The sequence below is a fragment of the Carcharhinus amblyrhynchos genome, chromosome 13 (assembly GCF_965287045.1).
Source record: "Carcharhinus amblyrhynchos chromosome 13, sCarAmb.v2.hapA, whole genome shotgun sequence".
Lineage (NCBI taxonomy): Eukaryota > Metazoa > Chordata > Chondrichthyes > Carcharhiniformes > Carcharhinidae > Carcharhinus > Carcharhinus amblyrhynchos.
This window is the reverse complement of record NC_137336.1, coordinates 10679188-10698025: the sequence shown is the minus strand read 5'-3', so window position 1 is coordinate 10698025 and position 18838 is coordinate 10679188. Positions and strand designations below refer to the sequence as shown.

Sequence of the window (18838 nt, the reverse complement as noted above, 5' to 3'; positions counted from 1 at the left end):
GAATGGTGAGCAGGCTTGAGGGAGGGCATATAGTCCACCCCTGTTTCTTATTGCTCGAATGCATTAACATGTTTGACCAATCACCAAATGTATGGACATTTCACCTATATGTCCTGATTTATTGGCTGACATTTTCCAGCCATTCCCTCCGGTAGGATCCCACCGATGACGACCCCCCTGCCAAGGGTGCCCCGACGGTGGAGAGCGAGAGCAATGGGAAAACCCATTGACAGTGGTGGGACCGGACGATCCCACTGTCAGCCAATGGTGGGCTGCCTTCGCCATCGACAAGGAAGCCGCAGGGCTGGGGTGGGGGTGTGGGGGGGGGGGGGGGGGGGGGGGGGGGGGCGTGGTTTGTCCTGCCCATTGCGTTTCAATGACAACAGCTTGCATTTATAGAGCGCCTTTAATGTCCCAAGGAATTCCACAGGAGCAGTAATCAGACACCCAGTAGATACAAAACAAGAAAGGAGGCATTATTACAGATGTGCAAAAGCTTAGTCAAAGAGGTAGATTTTCGCAATGCCTCGATAGAGGAGAGAGAAACGTAGAGGATGAGCAAAGGGCCAGAATTTGAAGAGAGTGCAGAGGTCTTCTGAGAATTGTGGGGCAAGAGGAGATTACAGAACTAGTGATAGGTGCAGCGACAATGGAGGCATTCAAAAACAATGGTAAGAATTGTAAAATTGAGGTGTTGCTGGACTGGAAACCAGTGGAGGTTAGCAAGCAGAGGGGTGATGGCTGAATGGAACTTGGTGCGAGTTAGGGTACAGAGTAGCAGAATTCTGGGTGAGCTCAGATTTGTAGATGCTGCAAAAGGGGAGGCCAGCCAGGACAACGTTAGAATAATAGGATTTGGATTTAACCAAAACATTGGATGTTTCACACCTAGTACCTTTTTCTTCTCTATTTGAGTATCAATAGGACACATTGCAGACACCATTCTCTCCTTTTTGGTTACGTCTTTGCAAGGTTGTACAGTGGTGAAGATTGGGAGCTGGGTGAGGTATCATCCAACTAATGGAGGATGAATGAATCTGCTCCTCTTGTTCCAGTGAAGCTGGTAATTCGATGGGTTGATGTGACCCAGCTGGAAAAGAACGCCACCCTTCTCTTCCCTGAATGCATCAAGGTGAGCACCAGAGACCGGGAACACTACCTGTCCATGTTCCTGAACATCAACGAGACCTTCAAGCTGATGGAGCAACTGGCCAACATAGCTATGCGGCAACTCCTGGATAATGAGGGCTTCTCTGAAGACAAGTGTCTGCCCAAGCTCAAGAAGTCACTGAAGAATGTCTCGGCTCTTAAACGGTTTGTGAAAGTACTGCTATCTTTTTTTTCTGTTTTGATGCTCTTTATGTGGTTTTGCAACCACAAGCAGCTTTTAACTTGGGGCTCGTGATGGAAATGATGACGTTTTTTGCCTGTCCAGTGGTAATAGAATGGCTAGTTTAGTCTCATCTCAGCTGGAGTTGACAGCTCTGCGGTTAGCACCTCCTCAGCTCGACTGCTAGCCGCATGAAGCTGTGAGTGTCAGGTCTTTGTGTCAGAGAATGAGCTGGCTTATAGATGATGGTAAGGACAGTTCTTAGAGTCATAGAGGTTTACAGCATGGAATTAGGCCCTCTGGCCCAACATGTCCATGCCTCCCTTTTGTTTTTAAACCACTAAGCTAATCCCAATTGCTCCATATCCCTCTATACCAAATCTTACCCATATAACTGTCTAAATACTTTAAAAAAAAAAGCAAGATTGTACCCCTGTCTACTACTACCTCTGGCAGCTTGTTCCAGACACTCAGCACCCTCTGCGTGAAAAAATTGACCCTCTGGACCCTTTTGTATCTCTCCCCTCTCATCTTAAACCTATGCCCTCCAGTTTTAGATTCCCCTTTCTTTGGGAAAAGATGTTGACTATCTAGCTGATCTATGCCCCTCATTATTTTATATAGACCTCTATATGATTACCCCTCAGCCTTCTACACTCCAGAGAAGGAATTGCCAGTCTATCCAGCCTCTCCTTAACCATCAAGACCTAGTAAATCTTTTTTGCTTTGCACTCTTTACAGTTTAGTTTCCTTCCTGATGTCGTGAGCTGAACAGCGCTAACTACTCTCCAAAGTAATCCCTTGTATTTAACATATTTTTATGTTAATGGCCACTGGCTGTCAGATTTCCATTTGTCTCCTGTTCCTTTAGTCGCTGTTTCATTGCATCTCTACATAGGTGTCTCTCCTATCTTTCATCACATTGGTGAAGGAGGAGGCCATTCAGCCCATTGAGCCTATTCCACCATTCAGTCAGATTATAGAATTCTGCAGTGCAGAAGGAGGTCATTCGGCCCATCAGGTCTGCGCCGACCACAATCCCAGGCCCTGTCCTCATAACCCTATGCGTTTATCCTAGCTAGTCCCTCTGACACCAAGGGACAATTTAGCATGGCCAGTCCGCCTAACCCGCACATCTTTGGACTGTGGGAGGAAACCAGAGCACCCGGAGAAAACTCACACAGATACAGGGAGAATGTGCAAACTCCACACACACATTGATTCAAGCTGGGAATCAAACCCGGGTCCCTGGCACTGTGAGGCGGCAGTGCTAACCATTGTGCCACCATGCTGTCCTTATAATGCTGACCTTTAATCATCTCCAAACACCCATCTTAGCTCCATATCTCCTAATGAGCCTGGCTAACAAAAGTTGAATGGTCTCTGATTTAAACGTATTAATTAAGCTTGCGTCTTTCTTTTGTGAAGGATACTTCAACACTTCCGCCACCGTTTGCATAAGGGTGCGTTTCCTAATTTCTCTCTTTTTTCACTATTTGTTCTCCGATTGCATTTCATGCATCTCCTGAGAAGCTGGGAGAAGGTGGTGGAGGTTTCCCTTCAACCACCGCAATTCTTGTGATGAACAGGCTCCCATGCCATGGTGGGGAGTTTGGGAATATTAACCCAGTGTCAGTGAATGGGCAGTACGGTGTGTCCTTGTTGGGATGGTGTGTAACCTGGAGTTGGTGTTGTTTTTATGATGTTGTTGCTGCCATTGCCTTTCTCAGCAGTAGAGCGGGTATCAGTCACAGCTCAGTGGGAGCACAGAAAAAAATTCTCTTGTGGGGAAATTGAGGAGAAGCTCAACACTGGAGCCAGGTTATTTTGGAGTGACTTTTTGTGGGTTCGCACACTTCCAATCCAGAGCATTAAGCACCTAATCCAGGCTGACATTCCCAGAACAGTACCGGGGAACACTACATTGTGCTATCTTTCACATGAAACATTAAATCAGGCGAGTGTGAAAATAAAACATTGCTTTGAACAAGAGCAGATGAATTCTTCAGGGCCAATATTTATCCCTCGACAAACACGACTCATTAAAATAGATTTTCTTCTGGTCGTTTATCACGTTGCTGTTTGTGGGATCCTGCTGTGCGTAAGTTGGCCTCCGCATTTGGCCTACGTTGCAACAGCGATTAGACTTCAACAGGTACCTCTGGCTGTAAGAGAATATTGGGACCGCTTAAGATTTTGAAAGGTGCTACAGAAATGTAAATTCTTTTTTATCTGCGTTGTGTTGGGAGATGGGGAGACATAGGGCCCAATTTTACCGTCAGGGTTGCGCTCGTCTTCGGGTGCGAGAACTTGGTAAAGTTGGGCGGGAGGTGGGTAACGCGATCTGCGCCCGCCTCCGTGCCGGTTACCCCTTTACCGAGGCCCAGAAACAGCCGCGTTCGGGACGCACTTGAATCGTCTTAATAGGCTGCGCGCTCAAACTCATCGGCACCTCCCCTTTCCCCACCGCGCTCGCCCATCCAGATTCACCGCAAAACAGACGTGGCCCACAAAGGTCAAATTTGGGCGCTCCAGCCTCTGAGGAGGTAAGTCCCGAGCTTCCGGCGGCTCGCTGACCCAGATCGTTGAGGGGTGGGGGGGGGAGGTGTCTGCTGCCACTCTGTGTACGATCGGTTGGGGGTGGGGGTGTTGCTAGGGTTCACTGCCACTCTGCGTGTGATTGTTGCGGGGGGAAGGAGGGTCTGCTGCCGTTTTTGATCAGTGGGGGAGAGGGGCCCGCGGTCGGTCTGGGGCGTGGGGTTATGTATGTGGTGGGGCAGTGTCTGTGGAGGGCATTATCCAGCCGGGGAGTGATGCTGCAGGGGAGTGTTTATCTTTTTCTCTGCGCGTGCGCAGTTGGAGGTGCCGATTGGAGCTGCAGGGTTTCAGGTGCGTTAAGCCCCACCCACAGGCTTCTGTAGCACGATTCGGAAATGCTGCTGTTTTTTCAGGCGGAGTGCGTATGGGGACACCTGAGAACGGGTCTAACTGTCGGATCTGAAACACTCCCAGTTTCAAGTCCACCCAGCACTTAGAATGAAAATGGTAAAATAGGCCGGCCCTTAGTGTAGACTTAGTGAGTACGTGCTTGGAACTGAAGACAGATTCAATATTTTGGACTTTAATTTCAATTAAATAACGTGTCTAAATTTTCCGAATGTTTTCAAATTTCAGTCATTCCTTTTTTAGGAGTTTTTTTTCCTCATCCAGTCTGTCTTTCGCCCGCAGGGACCTAGATGCTCGAGCCAAAAGTGAGCGGTACAGATCCACGTTCCAGCTGCCAAAAGATGAGAGGTTAGACGGGCACACTGAGTGCACTCTCTGGACTCCCTTCAATAAAATGCACATCATGGGACAGATGTTTGTCTCCAATAATTACATCTGCTTTGCTAGTAAAGAGGAGGAAGTCTGTAACCTAATTATACCACTGCGGGAGGTGAGTTTAGCACTTGCTCTCTGAGTGACCCGACATTCATTTCTTTTTGGACTTGAGCATTGAACACTTGAGCAGTCCCCCAAGATAAACGGAAGTGACATAAATGTTGGCAATCCCTCGAGGGGTAAATTATGAGAACCTTTAAGACCTTAAAATCTACCTCTTTAACTAAATTTTTGACCATCTGACCCTAACATCTCTTGATGTGGCTGGGTGTTACATTTTGTTAGGTAATCACTCCTTGGAATATTTTACCACATTGGATCTGGGGTAAATTATGAGTGCAGTCTTTGTCGTCTGATGGTTTATTGTTTCCTGAAATGAATTTCAATATGGATAAATGTGAGGTGGTATGTTTTGGTAGGCACAATAAGGAAATTCCACAAGGTTGGGATAAAGTCTAAATGGAGGGTAAGATGAACAGATTATTGTCTTTTGAAGTTTATTTATGACTGTCACAAGTAGGCTTACTTTCACACTACAATGAAGTTACTGTGAAAATCCCCTAGGCGCCACACTCTGGCGACTGTTTGGGTACACTAAGGGTGAATTTAGCATGGTCAATCAACCTAACCAACATGCCTTTCAGAATGCGGGAGGAAACCGGAGCACCCGGAGGAAACCTACGCAGTCATTGGGAGAACATGCACACTATGCACAGACAGTGACCCAACCGGGAATTGAACCCGGGTCCCTGCTGCCGTGAAGCAGCAGTGCTAACCAGGGTGCCACCCTGTCACCCACCTGGGAGCAGAGATGAGTGAAAAGCAGCAACACCTTTTCCTATTTTTTAAATTTTGAATCATCTCTTTAAAAGATTTTTTCCTTCCCATCAACTCTGCCCTTCCCCTGCATTAAGAAGAGAGCAGACTGAGCTCTGGAGTTTGCACTTGGAGGATGTGCGCAGTTCTGGTCTCTGTTATAAAACAGATTCAGATTCGCTGGGGGTGGTATGAAAAATTTACAAGGATGATATTGGAACACCTTTTGGAAAGTAGAACAGGCTGGGGGGGTCTCTTCTCCAGGAAGCTGAGGAGTGAACTGATAGATGTTTTCATGATCCTAATGCAGTTTGATAGGGATAAATATTGAAAGATTTAAGGGAAAGGACAACTTGGGATGTTCTATATCCAGGTCTCAATTTTGTGACAAGTACCAGGTGATTTATCATTTCCTGTGTCCGATTAGGTGACCATAGTGGAGAAGGCTGATAGCTCCAGTGTTCTACCCAGCCCCCTGTCGATCAGTACCAAGAACAAAATGACTTTCCTTTTCGCTAACCTAAAGGACAGGGATTTCTTGGTGCAGAAAATTTCGGACTTTCTCCAACGAACGCCATCCAGGAGACGCTCCAGCAAGGAAGATCTGCGAAATCCCAAAAGTGCAGAGAATGAGGTAACTCAGAATCTCTGTTCTTGTATTTAATGTTCTTACCCACGTTTGCAGATCGTTTGTGACCTCATCTCCTCCCCATCTCAGTAACCCCCACAGACCCTTACAAGGTCTCTGTGCTCCTCTACCCACTTGCTTGCACGTCTCTCATTTCAATCACGGCACTTTGGTGTCTGGCCTTTAGTTCTGGAATTCCCTCTCTAAACCTCTCCATCTCTCTCATTCTTTAAGACCTTAAAATCTACCTCTTTAACTAAATTTTTGACCATCTGACCCTAATATCTCTTGATGTGGCTGGGTGTTACATTTTGTTGGGGAATCACTCCTTGGAAGATTTCACCACATTGAATCTGCTATATAAATAAAAATTGTTCATTTGCCTTTCACTGTTCTATCCCCTCCCATCCCTCAGGCGGCTTCTACCAAGTGTCACCCTTTTATCAAGACTGGCCTTTATTTGTTCCAAGTTCTATTACAGGTGAAAATTCATGAGAAACCCAGGTTGAGGGAGGTGAGGCAGCAGGAACTGGGAAATGTGGGCTTCTGTTTTAAATCCTGACTTTTTCAGGTGCTCTAATCAAAGCAAATGGAAATAATGTCTCCACCTCTCCCCCCCCCCCCTTCACTATAATGCAGAAGAGGAGGAGAGTTCTCCTTCAGGCAATGTTTAAATACCATCTATAATAAATTACAACGTAATTAAAAACAGGAAATGCTGAAAATACTCAGAAGGTCTTGCAGCATCTGTGGAGGTAGGAAAACGGAGCTAATGTTCCAGATCGATGGTCTCTTATCTCAATGTCGGTCATGGGACCATGCAGTATGTAAATTATCTGCTGTGCTTGTCTTCCTTTTCTATCATTCTTAAGAACATAAGAACATAAGAAATAGGAGCAGGAGTAGGCCATCTAGCCCTTCGAGCCTGCCCCGCCATTCAATAAGATCATGGCTGATCTGTTGTGGCTCAGTTCCACTTTCCCGCCCTCTCCCCATAACCCTTAATCCCCTCTCTTATCAAGAACCCATCAACCCGCTTCTTAAAAATATTTAGCGAGGCAGCCTCCACCACTTCAACGGGCAGAGAATTCCAGAGATTCACCACCCTTTGAGTGAAGAAGTTCCTCCTCAACTCCGTTCTAAACCGTCTCCCCTTTATCTTGAGGCTGTGCCCCCTAGTCCTACTGTCTTTTTTGACCGGGAAGAGTCTCTCCACCTCTATCCTATCCATCCCATTCATCATCTTATACGTCTCAATGAGATCTCCCCTCATTCTTCTAAACTCTAACGAGTACAAGCCTAGTTTATTCAGCCTCTCCTCATAGCTCAATCCCCTCAACTCCAGTATCAGCCTAGTAAACCTCCTCTGCACTCCCTCCAGGGCCAAAATATCCTTGCGCAGGTGCGGCGCCCAAAACTGCACACAGTACTCCAGCTGCGGCCTCACCAATGCCCTATACAGCTGCAGCAAGACCTCCCTACTTTTATATTCAATCCCCCTCGCTATGAAGGCCAGCATCCCATTCGCCTTCCTGACCACCTGCTGCACCTGCAAGCTGGGTTTTTGCGACTCATGCACAAGGACCCTGAGGTCCCTCTGCACCGTCGCCTGCTGCAGTTTTTCGCCACGTAAGTAATAGTCCTTCCTACCATTCTTCCTACCAAAGTGGACCACCTCACACTTGCCAACATTAAATTCCATTTGCCATTTCCTGGCCCATTCGCCCAGCCTATCTAGATCCTTCTGCAGACTCTCCACACCCTCCGCACAATTTGCCTTTCCCCCAATCTTGGTGTCATCAGCAAATTTCGACACCCTGCACTCGGTTCCCTCCTCCAGATCACCTATATAAATGGTAAATAGCTGAGGCCCCAGCACCGACCCCTGGGGCACCCCACTAGTCACCAACCGCCAATCTGAATAGCACCCATTGACCCCCACTCTCTGCCTCCTATTTGACAACCAATCCTCTATCCACGCTAACACCCTACCCCCAACTCCATGTCCCCTGACCTTCTGCAATAACCTCTTGTGAGGTACCTTGTCAAACGCCTTCTGAAAATCCAGAAAGACCACATCCACCGGCTCTCCTCTATCCACTGCCCTAGACGCATCCTCATAGAACTCCAGTAAATTTGTCAGACACGACTTCCCTTTAATGAAACCGTGTTGCATCCGCCCTATCAAGCAATTCCCTTCAAGATGCCTCGCAATTTCCTCCTTAATGACGGATTCTAACATTTTACCTACCACAGACGTTAAACTAACCGGCCTATAATTCCCCGCCTTTTGCCTGGCACCCTTCTTAAACAACGGCGTAACATTAGCCGTTTTCCAATCTTCCGGCACTTCCCCGGAATCCAGCGACGTCTGGAAAATAACCACCAAGGCATCCACTATCACCTCTGCCATTTCTTTCAGAACCCTCAGATGCATTCCATCCGGTCCTGGGGACTTGTCCACAATCAGCCCCTCCAGTCTGTCGAGCACCGCCTCTCTAGTAACAGTAATGTCATTAAGACCCTCCATTCCTACCACCTTTCCATCGCTAACACTCGGCAAATTATTCACGTCCTCCTCCGTGAAGACAGAAATTCTTGCTTCTTCCTTCCTGGCTTTGAGACGACCCAGTGATGGATGACGTCAGAAAGCTGCACTGCTCTGGGTTTGGGTTGTTGTGTGTGAATTACTGACAGCTGGACCGTACAGTAATGCATGGAATTCACTTAATTGATACAATTCATGCAAAATTAAACTCCAGAGAACTTTGAGGCTGAAAGAAATGCGCTGATCCCGAGTTCAGAAGTGATGAGGGGGTTGCTCTGGGCGCTTGGTGAGTTTTTTGTGGGTTTTTTTTTCCCCAGGTTCTCCCAGATCAGAGTGAAGACTTCCCAGCCAGCCCCTCGACACCAAGTCCAGGAGCCGTCTTGGGCAACACCGAGGCCGCCCCCACCACCACACAAGCGCTGATGACCATCTTCCGAAAAGAGCCACAAGAGGAACTCAGCCCAAAGATGGTACGGCAAATTCAGAATGTCCAGATCACGCTGGAGCAGCCCATCCAGATCAGGTGCTGCAGACGGGGGTGGGAAATGGAGAGCAATATGGTGTGGATTAGTAAAGCCATAGAAGGAAAATAATCCCAGCGAGGAGGTTTGTTTCAGGGGGTATGAATTTGGAAAGCAGGGAAGTTGTTAAATTTGATTAGACAACACTTGGAGCCTGTGTACATTTCAGGTCTTCGTTTTACGTAAGGATAGAAAGGCACTGGAGAGGATACAGAAATGATTTATTAGGTATCATCTCTCAATTCTGGTAATAATTCGATCACGCAGGATTGGACAGACTGAGGCTCTTTTTCTCCAGAAAAGAGAAGCTTGGGGACCAACCTAATCAAGCATTGGAATAATTGTGTGTGGCTTTGATGGGATAGACATGGGAAATTTGTTCCTATGTGCAGAGAGCCCGGAATTAGAGGACACAAATATAAAATAGCCATTAATAAATATATTAGAGAATTCAGGAGAAACTTCTTAACTCAGTAGAGCGATGAGAATGTGGAACTTGTAAGGATGGGGTTGAGGCTAACAGCACTGATGCATTCAAGTGGATAAACAATTGAGGGTGAAATAAAGTACTAACCAGGTGAGGTCAGGAAGGATGGGAGGAGACTCACGTAGAATAAAAATACCAACATGAACCTGTTCTGGCAAATGTTTAAATTTTATTTATTAATGTCACTAGTCGGCTTACGTTAAAACTGCAATGAAGTTACTGTGAAAATCTCCTAGTTGCCACACTCCGGTGCTGGTTTGGGTACACTGGGGGAGAATTTAACATGGCCATTGCATCTAACCAGCACGTCTTTTGGACTGTGGGAGGAAACCGGAGCACCCGGAGGAAACCCACGCAGACACGAGGGGAACATGCAGATTCCGCACAGACAGTGACCCAAGCTGGGAATTGAAGTTTAAAGTTTATTTTTATTAGTCACAAGTAAGGCTTACATTAACATTGCAATGAAGTTACTGTGAAATTCCCCTCACCGCCACAGGCTGGTGCCTGTTCGGGTCAATGCACCTAACCAGCACGTCTTTCAGAGTGTGGGAGGGAACCAGAGAACTCAGGACCCTGGCCTGTGAGGCAGCAGTGCTAAACACTGTGCTACTGTGCCAGTTTCTGAACAGTTAATGTTACGTAAACTAAGATATAATTATTTCTAATAGGGTTTAGATAATGTTGACCATGAGCAGCTGTCTCACCTTGTCCAAACAGCAAAACCAGAGGATATAACCTAAGCTCAAAGGGGGTAAATTCAGAACTAATCTGCAGAAACAGTATTTCAGCGAGCATTGCATGGACCAGGCTTCCTTGGGTGACAGTCGCTCAGATTATATTGGTTTGTTCACATGTACATTAGATTGATTTCTTAAAGAGATATTTTGGGATACGGTCAATGAATAATTTGAGATATGGCGTGAGGTCAGTGTAATGTGCTTGGCAGGAATCGGTGACTTTGGACTAATGGTTCCAATAGCTGTCTGCCATGGAGTGTTTTCCTCACCTCCGGATCTGTGGTGGACAAATTGATTGAGATTGATAGCTAAAGATTAGTCAGCAACTCTATTCTTGTGCCATACAGTCACTAACGTGGCAGAAAGCAGAATAGGTCGGTCGATAGCAATTCCTCTGTTCCAAAGTTGGTAGCAGGGATCGGCCGCTCTGGGGGAGGGGGGGTTGTGGAGAGAGAGAACATGGGGTTGTTCTCTTTGGAGCAGCAGAGATTAAGGGAAGATTTGGCAAGTGCTCAAAGTCAACAAAAGTAAGGACAAACTGTCCCCGGTGGTGAAACGATCAGCAATTATTGGCAAAAGAAGCAAAAGCAATGCAAGGAAAAGCTCTAGGGGTCTGTAATGTGCTGCCTGTGGTGAAGATAGGCTCAATCAAGGCATTCAAGAGGGAATTAGATGATTATTTGAAAGGAACCAATCTGCAGGGTTATAGGGAGAAGGCAGGAGAATGGCAGCAGGTAAATTGCTCATTTGGAGAGCCAGTACAGACACTATGGGCTGAATGGTCTCCTCCTGCACTGAAACAAGAGGACACAGATTAAAGGTAATTGGCTAAAGAATCAGAGACAGCAATGAGGAGATACGATCTGGAATACTTCTCCTAAAAGATGTGTATATGAAGGAGTTGACGGGGGGGAGATAGAAAAATAGTGCAGACCTTCTTGAGATGGCGAGGAGTGGAGGTGGGCAGTGTGTGGCTGGAAGAAACATGCCACGTCTTCACACTCTGGCTGAAATTTTCCAGAAAATTCTCCTATGAGGAGTGAAGGATTAGTGATGCTCTGTATTGTTTTTGTTTTTGGGAAGGCCAAGGAGAAGATGAAGGAAGAATCCTGGAACATTCACTTCTTTGAATTTGGCCGCGGGGTGTGTATGTATCGCACATCGAAGACTCGCGATCTTGTACTGAAGGGGATGCCGGAGTCACTGAGAGGAGAACTTTGGCTGCTGTTCTCAGGTATAAGAACATAAGAAATAGGAGCAGGAGTAGGCCATCTAGCCCTTCGAGCCTGCCCCACCATTCAATAAGATCATGGCTGGTCTGACGTGGCTCAGTTCCACTTTCTCATCTTCTCCCCATAACCCTTAATCTTGCATTTGGGGAAAATTTGGAGTTGCTTGCATACATGGATGTGTCTCTTTTTTAAAAAAAAATCTGTAGCAGAATGGGATCAGAACAGGAATAGGATTATGAAACAAAAACAGAAAATGCTGGGGAAACTCAGTAGGTGTTGCAGCATCGGTGGAGGGAGAATAGAGCCAACGTTTCGAGGTTGGATGACCCTTCGTCAGAGTTAAAATCAAAGCAAATCAAACAAGATTTATACAATGGGGAGGTGGGGGATGTGTGGTGAGGGGGCTGTAATCGGAGAAAGGAAATGTAAATGGTGATGATGAAGGCTGAGAGAGCTGCTAAAAGTGTCTGTTCACCCTCCTGTCCATGGCACCTTCCCGTGCAACCATAGAAGGTGCAACACCTGCCCCTTCACCTCCTCCCTGCTCACCTCTTTCAGCTGAAGCAGCGCTTCACATGCATCTCCTTCAATCTGTCTATTATATTTGCCACTCCCAGTGCGGTCTCCTCTATGTCGGAGAGACGAAACACAGACTGGGCGACCGCTTTACGGAACACCTTCAGTCTGTCCACAAGCAGGACCCAGACCTTCCTGATTGTGATCACTCAGTGGATGCCAACACTCATCGTGTAAATCTTGTCTGGTTTACTTTGCTTTCAGCTCTGACGAAGGGTCATCCAGACTCGAATGCCTCCACAGATTCTGTCAGACCTGCTGAATTTCCCCAGCATTTTCTGGTTTTGTTTCAGATTCCAGCATCTGCAGTATTTTGCCTTTATTTTAGGAATAGGATTATGTCTGGTGTGAATTATTTGGCTGATGATGACTGTTTTAAACACCTTTAAATGTTTGTGTCTAATCTGCATCATCACTTTGTGTGTCACTGTGTGTGTCACTTTGTGTGTGTGTGTGTGTCACTGTGTATGTGTGTCACTGTCACTGTGTATGTGTGACACTGTGTATGTGTGTCACTGTGTGTGTGTGTGTCACTGTGTATGTGTGACACTGTCACTGTGTGTGTGTGTGTGTGTCACTGTGTATGTGTGACACTGTGTGTGTGTGTCACTGTCACTGTGTGTGTGTGTCACTGTGTATGTGTGTCACTGTCACTGTGTGTGTGTGTCACTGTGTATGTGTGTCACTGTCACTGTGTGTGTGTGTGTGTCACTGTGTATGTGTGACACTGTGTGTGTGTCACTGTCACTGTGTGTGTGTGTCACTGTGTATGTGTGTCACTGTCACTGTGTGTGTGTCACTGTGTATGTGTGTCACTGTCACTGTGTGTGTGTGTGTCACTGTGTATGTGTGACACTGTGTGTGTGTGTCACTGCTTATGTGTGTCACTGTCACTGTGTATGTGTGTCACACTGTGTGTGTGACACTGTCTGTGTGTGTGTGTGTGTGTCACTGTGTGTGTGTGTGCGTGCGTGTGTCCTTAGCCAAATTAACAATGTTCCCCATTCATCTACAATGTCTTGGCTCCTGATCCCTAATTACATTTCTAACTGCCTTTGTCTTTAATAAGCAGGCAGTGGGATTTGCCATCTTTGTAAAAATAGATCGCTTTTGACCTCTTTCACGTAGCCAGAAGTCCCTGGTTCATTACAATGAACAGCTTTCATCCAGCTTTACAATTGGCAGCACTGTCACCTTTGACTCAGAAAGTTGTGTATTCACGTCCAATATAATCCAGTCTAACCCTCCAGTGCAGTACAGAGGGAGCGCTGTGCTGTGGGAGAGGCTATCCTTCAGATGGGGTGTTTAACCCCTGTCAGAGACTGCATTGCACTCTGGTGGACATAAAAGAAATCTCAGTCACTTTGTGGAAGAAGGTAGCCATGATCTGGGAGATGCCGGCGTTGGACTGGGGTGGGCACAGTAAGAAGTCTCATAACACCAGGTTAAAGACTAACAGGTATATTTGGAAACACGAGCTTTGGGACTCGCCTGATGAAGGAGCAGCGCTGTAAAAGCTTGTGATTCCAAACAAACCTGTTGGACTTTAACCTGGTGTTGTGAGACTTCTTACTGTGTCTACTATTTGAAGAAGAGCGGGGAAGTTTGCCAATATTTATCTCGTTGCTGTTTGTGTGAACTCTCTGTGCACTCATTGATTCAGTAAAAAGTCTGACAACACCAGGTTTTAGTCCAACCTATTTATTTGATAATATACTCACTAGCTTTCGGGGTTACCCCCTTCGTCAGGTGAATGGTGACGAAGGGGGTAACCCCGAAAGCTAGTGAGTATATTATCAAATAAATAGGTTGGACTAAAACCTGGTGTTGTCAGACTTTTTACTGTGTTTACGCCAGTCCAACGTCGGCATACCCACATCACTCATTGATTGCCATGCTTCCAATATTACAACAGTCATCATCATTGAATCCTTCCATCTACAAAAGACAATGGATGCACAGCAAACCGTTTCAGCTGGGGTGGCTTCATATGGTGCACCTGTGTTGGTGGCTGAAGAGGCCAATCTTTGAGAGGCAGATTCTGCCACAAGTGTCACTCGTGAAGCTACCAAGTGTTTTGCGGGGTTGTAGCTTCCAGCATTGGCATCCGCCATAGCCATTGGTCATTGTGGTGGTGCACACGGGTCCACAAGAGATGGCAGCATTTACCTTGCTCATCAGCTAGTAACTCACAGGTGCCATTATTGATGTTTAGGACCTTCATGTCATCCTTGAAGTGTAGCCTTGGTGTGGAGGGGGGGGTGAGGTCCAACTGGTCATCGACTCCAGCTACCTCATCATACAGAAAATTCTGAGATACCTGTCCTGGGGACGTGTCTGACCCAATGAAGCAGTCACTTTGATGAGTGCTAACAAACCCGGGAGCTCTGTCTGCCTTTGAGAGGACGTCACTTTATTACAACTTGTTTCGAAAGTAATTAATTAGTTGTAAATCAATTTGTGGGATCCTGAAGCTGTGCAGCCCATGTATAAATAGAAGATCAACTATCTCTCTTCCTCTAACCAGAGTATCCGCCCCTCCTCACAGTCTCCAAACTCAAGAAATACATTCAGGAGTGAGTGTTATTGTTGGATATGAGTTAACTTACCCCCCCCCCCCCACCTCTTCATTGTGTTTTTTATTCTTTTGCTCCCATTAGGTGCTCTGAATGAGATGGTGACGCACCCAGGGTATTACTCTGATCTGGTGCAGGAGTCTACAGGGAAGTATAACCTGGCCACCGAGGAGATTGAGAGGGACCTGCACCGCTCCATGCCGGAACACCCAGCCTTCCAGAACGAAATGGGCATTGCTGCCCTGCGGAGGGTGCTGACTGCCTACGCTTTCCGCAACCCCAACATCGGGTACTGCCAGGTGATTGACCCTGCTCGCGCCCAGCCCAGCAGGACAGGAAACTTCTCTGGCATTAGGAGGTCCTTGTGTACGAACTTTGTTCTTACGTGGAACAACTTCCTGCCGTTGACATAGTTTTGGGCACAGCAGCTGGTGGAGCATTGAAGAGGAAAAACTGCAGATACGGGGCCTGTGCTTTGTGGTTAAAGTTGAGGGAATTTTAGCAGCTTCTGCTTTAAGTGCTGAGTGAGTGCTGGCTATTTTCAGTGCATTCACCGCCCTTGAGGATTATTGCGTATGTTGCTGGTGCCCTTGAGAGGTGGGACATACACACCTCAACGTATGCCTGTCCCAATGCAGATGCGCGCGCACACAGACACACACACACATATATATACACTTGTTCACACAGCATACCTTTTTTAAAAAATAAATTTATTCAATTGTGGGACATGGGTGTCACCAGCTGACCAGCATTTATTGCCAATCCCTACCTCCTGTCAATCCACTGTCCCTATCCCAGGAACATTGAGGTAACTTGTGATGCCCCAGCTAACTACTCCGCTGAGATCAGCGAACACTGGGATGAACAGCACTGTCCTGGGTTATGTGCTTCAGTAACTTATTCCTTTTTTTAAATTTTTTTTTTAAACAAGCTCAAATCAACTTAGGGAACTTATTCCTTGAACCAACTGAGTCATTTCCCCCGCTTTCACTGCCCCTCCTCCACCCACGAGTGTGTACCACTTCCTGCGCGCTGTGCACTGCTCTGATGGTCCAGATTCTCACCTCAGTCCTCCTTGTCCCTTTTGCAGGCCATGAATATCGTCACCTCAGTCCTGTTACTGTACTGCAATGAAGAAGAGGCTTTCTGGCTCCTGATTGCCCTCTGCGAGCGGATGCTGCCTGATTACTACAACACCAGGGTAGTCGGTGAGTTGAATCAGTAATTTTACTGTCAGTTCTGGCCAGTGCACCTCAGGCTGGGGAGGAACCTGCAGCACAGAGTGTAACTGGAGATAGAAGGGTTACATTATAGGGACAGATTGCGTGGACGAGACTTGCATTTCCTTGAGGGAGGTGTTTTAAGTGATTAACAGAGTTGACCAGGTAGATACAGATAAACTATTTCCTCTGGTGAGGTAAATCCAGAAGAATTACAGCTGGATCATTCGGGGATGACATCAGGAAGCATCATTTTCACACAAACTGGAGTGGAAATCTGAAACTGTCAAAAAGCTTTAGAGTCTGAGGGCTCAACTAAAAATTTTCATGGATGTAGATTTTTGGAGGTAAGGATATTCGCAGTTATCGTGGTGAGCTGGAGAAACAGGAGAAACTGAATGGGGGAAGAGTTGATCTTCTTGGGCCAGAGGGAGTGGCGACGGGGCAGGGAGTGGCGACGGCGCAGGGAGTGGCGACGGCGCAGGGAGTGGCGACGGGGCAGGGAGTGGCGACGGGGCAGGGAGTGGCGACGGGGCAGGGAGTGGCAACGGCGCAGGGAATGAATCAAAGAAGTACGTAGAGCAGGTGCGCTGCTAATTAAAATTAAAATAAGAGAAAAACCAAAACAAACAGTAAAGGAAACCAAATGGAATCCCTACAGTGCAGAAGGAGGCCATTCGGCCCATGTTTCAATGAGCATAACTGGCTCTCAATTCACTCTGAAGCAAGACGTGGTTTATTCTTAAATAACATTTCTAACAATTGTCAGAACAGGCTCAAAGGAGCAAATGGTCGTTTCTGTTCATTGTGTTCTATTTCTAGTCCCACACTCGCATGTTTCCACCGTTCCTGACTGTAACATACTGGCTGCCCCTACATTTTGAAGCTTGTTCTTATTGGCAAATTAAGCATCATGTCGACTCACAGAATCCCTACAGCGCAGGAGGAGACCAGTCAGCCCGTGGAATCTGCACCGACCCCATCCCCGTAACCCCACACGTTTACCCTGCTAATCCCCCTGACACTAGGATCAGTTTAGCAAATGTTGAGTTCAGAGGATTGGCCAGACTTTGATTGGCTGGTAACTTTAGGTGGGCAAGACCCCTGCTACCCATACTAAATTCCTTCCAAAGTAATCACTAAGAATCATACGAATGTTTTCTGCTTCTACACACAGTTATCTTTTTAAAGTTGTAGGGATCAAACATTCCTACAATTAATTAGGGGTGGGGCAGTGATTAGCACTGCTGCCCCACAGCACCAAGAACCCGGGTTCGATTCCCGGCTCGGTTCACTGACTGTGTGGAGTTTGCAAGTCCTCACCATGTTTGCGTGGGTTTCCTCTGGGTGCTCCGGTTTCCTCCCACAGTTGATTGGCCATATTAAATTGCCACTTGGTGTCAGGGAGTTAGCGGGGTAAATGAGTAAAGCTATGGGGATAGGGCCTGGGTGGGATTGTGGTCGGTGCAGACTCGATGGGCCGAATGGCTTCCTTCTGCACTGTGGGGACTCTATGATTCTATAAACCCAATGTACTATCCATTGCTCCACAGACCTGAATGGCAGTGTGGACAGAGTTTTACTCTGTATTTGCCTCTGTGCGGTACCTGTCCTGGGGGAGTTTGATGGGGACAGAGAAGAGGGAGCTTTACTCTGTATCCAACCCCGTGCTGTACTTGCTGTGGGATTAATATTGACAGAATGGCAGTAGAGTCCCTGAATTTGTGCATTGTGCTTACAGCTGGAAGACTGCTGTTGGAATTGAAAACCTGTGGAATAAGGCTGTTTGTTGATAGTCTTTGCTTGTTGGAACAACGGAGGATGGGCATTTATCTTTCTCCTGTCTGTTTTTGTTTGCAGGTGCACTGGTGGACCAGGGTGTGTTTGAGGACCTGACACGGGAGCACCTTCCCCTCCTGTACGAGTGGATGCAGGAGCTGGGGGTTATCAGTACCATCTCTCTCTCCTGGTTCCTGACACTCTTCCTCAGTGTCATGCCATTTGAAAGTGCCGTGGTGGTGGTTGACTGCTTCTTCTATGAGGGGATCAAGGTTATTTTCCAGGTGTCCCTCGCTGTGCTGGAGGCTAACATGGAGAAGCTGTTAAATTGCTCTGATGAGGGAGAAGCCATGACCATTCTTGGCAGGTGATTGACTGGTTTGGTCTCTATTTGGCCAGATCCAAACTAATTTGTATGCTGCGCTAACAGAATTATACACTTTTTTTTGTAGATTATTATGGTGCTGAGGGAAGCCATTTGGTCCCGCTTGCTGATGCCTGGATCTTTGAAATAACTAACCAGTTAGTCCCATGTAGTGCTGCGAATATGCCCTCTTCAATACTTATCCAGTTGTCTTTTAGATTCCAGTTGATTCTACTTCCCACACCCCTTCAGAAAGTGCATTCCAAAGATTTTTTAGCATTGTGTTTGATGAGATGTTGTAGCTGGAACCTTACTTTGTATCTAACCCCATTCTGTACCTGACCTGGATGGGAGACAGTATAGAGAGAGCTTTATTCTGTATCTAACCCTGTCCTGTACCTGCCCTGGGAGTGTTAGATAGGAGACATAAAGAGAGCTTTACTCTGTATCTAACCCCGTGCTGTAACTGTCCTGGGGGTGTTAGATGGGAGACAATATAGAGAAAGCTTTACTCTTTTATCTTGATGCTGATACTAGCTGCGCACATTTGGAAATTGTTCAGTTTGAGTGCTAGACTTGAGTATAAAATGTTGGTTTCTGTGCTTGTGGAATAACCGCTCCGTGAATTAAATTTACA

The 18838-nt window shown here is 46.7% G+C and overlaps 1 protein-coding gene across 2 annotated transcripts in view; it reads left to right on the top strand.

Annotated features, from left to right (window-relative positions):
- tbc1d9b (TBC1 domain family member 9b) overlaps positions 1-18838 on the top strand; it is a 55047-nt gene that overhangs the window by 13136 nt on the left and 23073 nt on the right. For both annotated transcript variants that reach the window (XM_080201277.1, XM_080201278.1), the window contains exons 5-12: positions 1056-1314; positions 4559-4766; positions 5955-6161; positions 9021-9173; positions 11535-11685; positions 14920-15134; positions 15929-16046; positions 17919-18204. In XM_080201277.1, the coding sequence (XP_080057403.1) occupies positions 1056-1314; positions 4559-4766; positions 5955-6161; positions 9021-9173; positions 11535-11685; positions 14920-15134; positions 15929-16046; positions 17919-18204 (1597 nt within the window). The remainder of the gene's footprint in view (positions 1-1055; positions 1315-4558; positions 4767-5954; positions 6162-9020; positions 9174-11534; positions 11686-14919; positions 15135-15928; positions 16047-17918; positions 18205-18838) is intronic.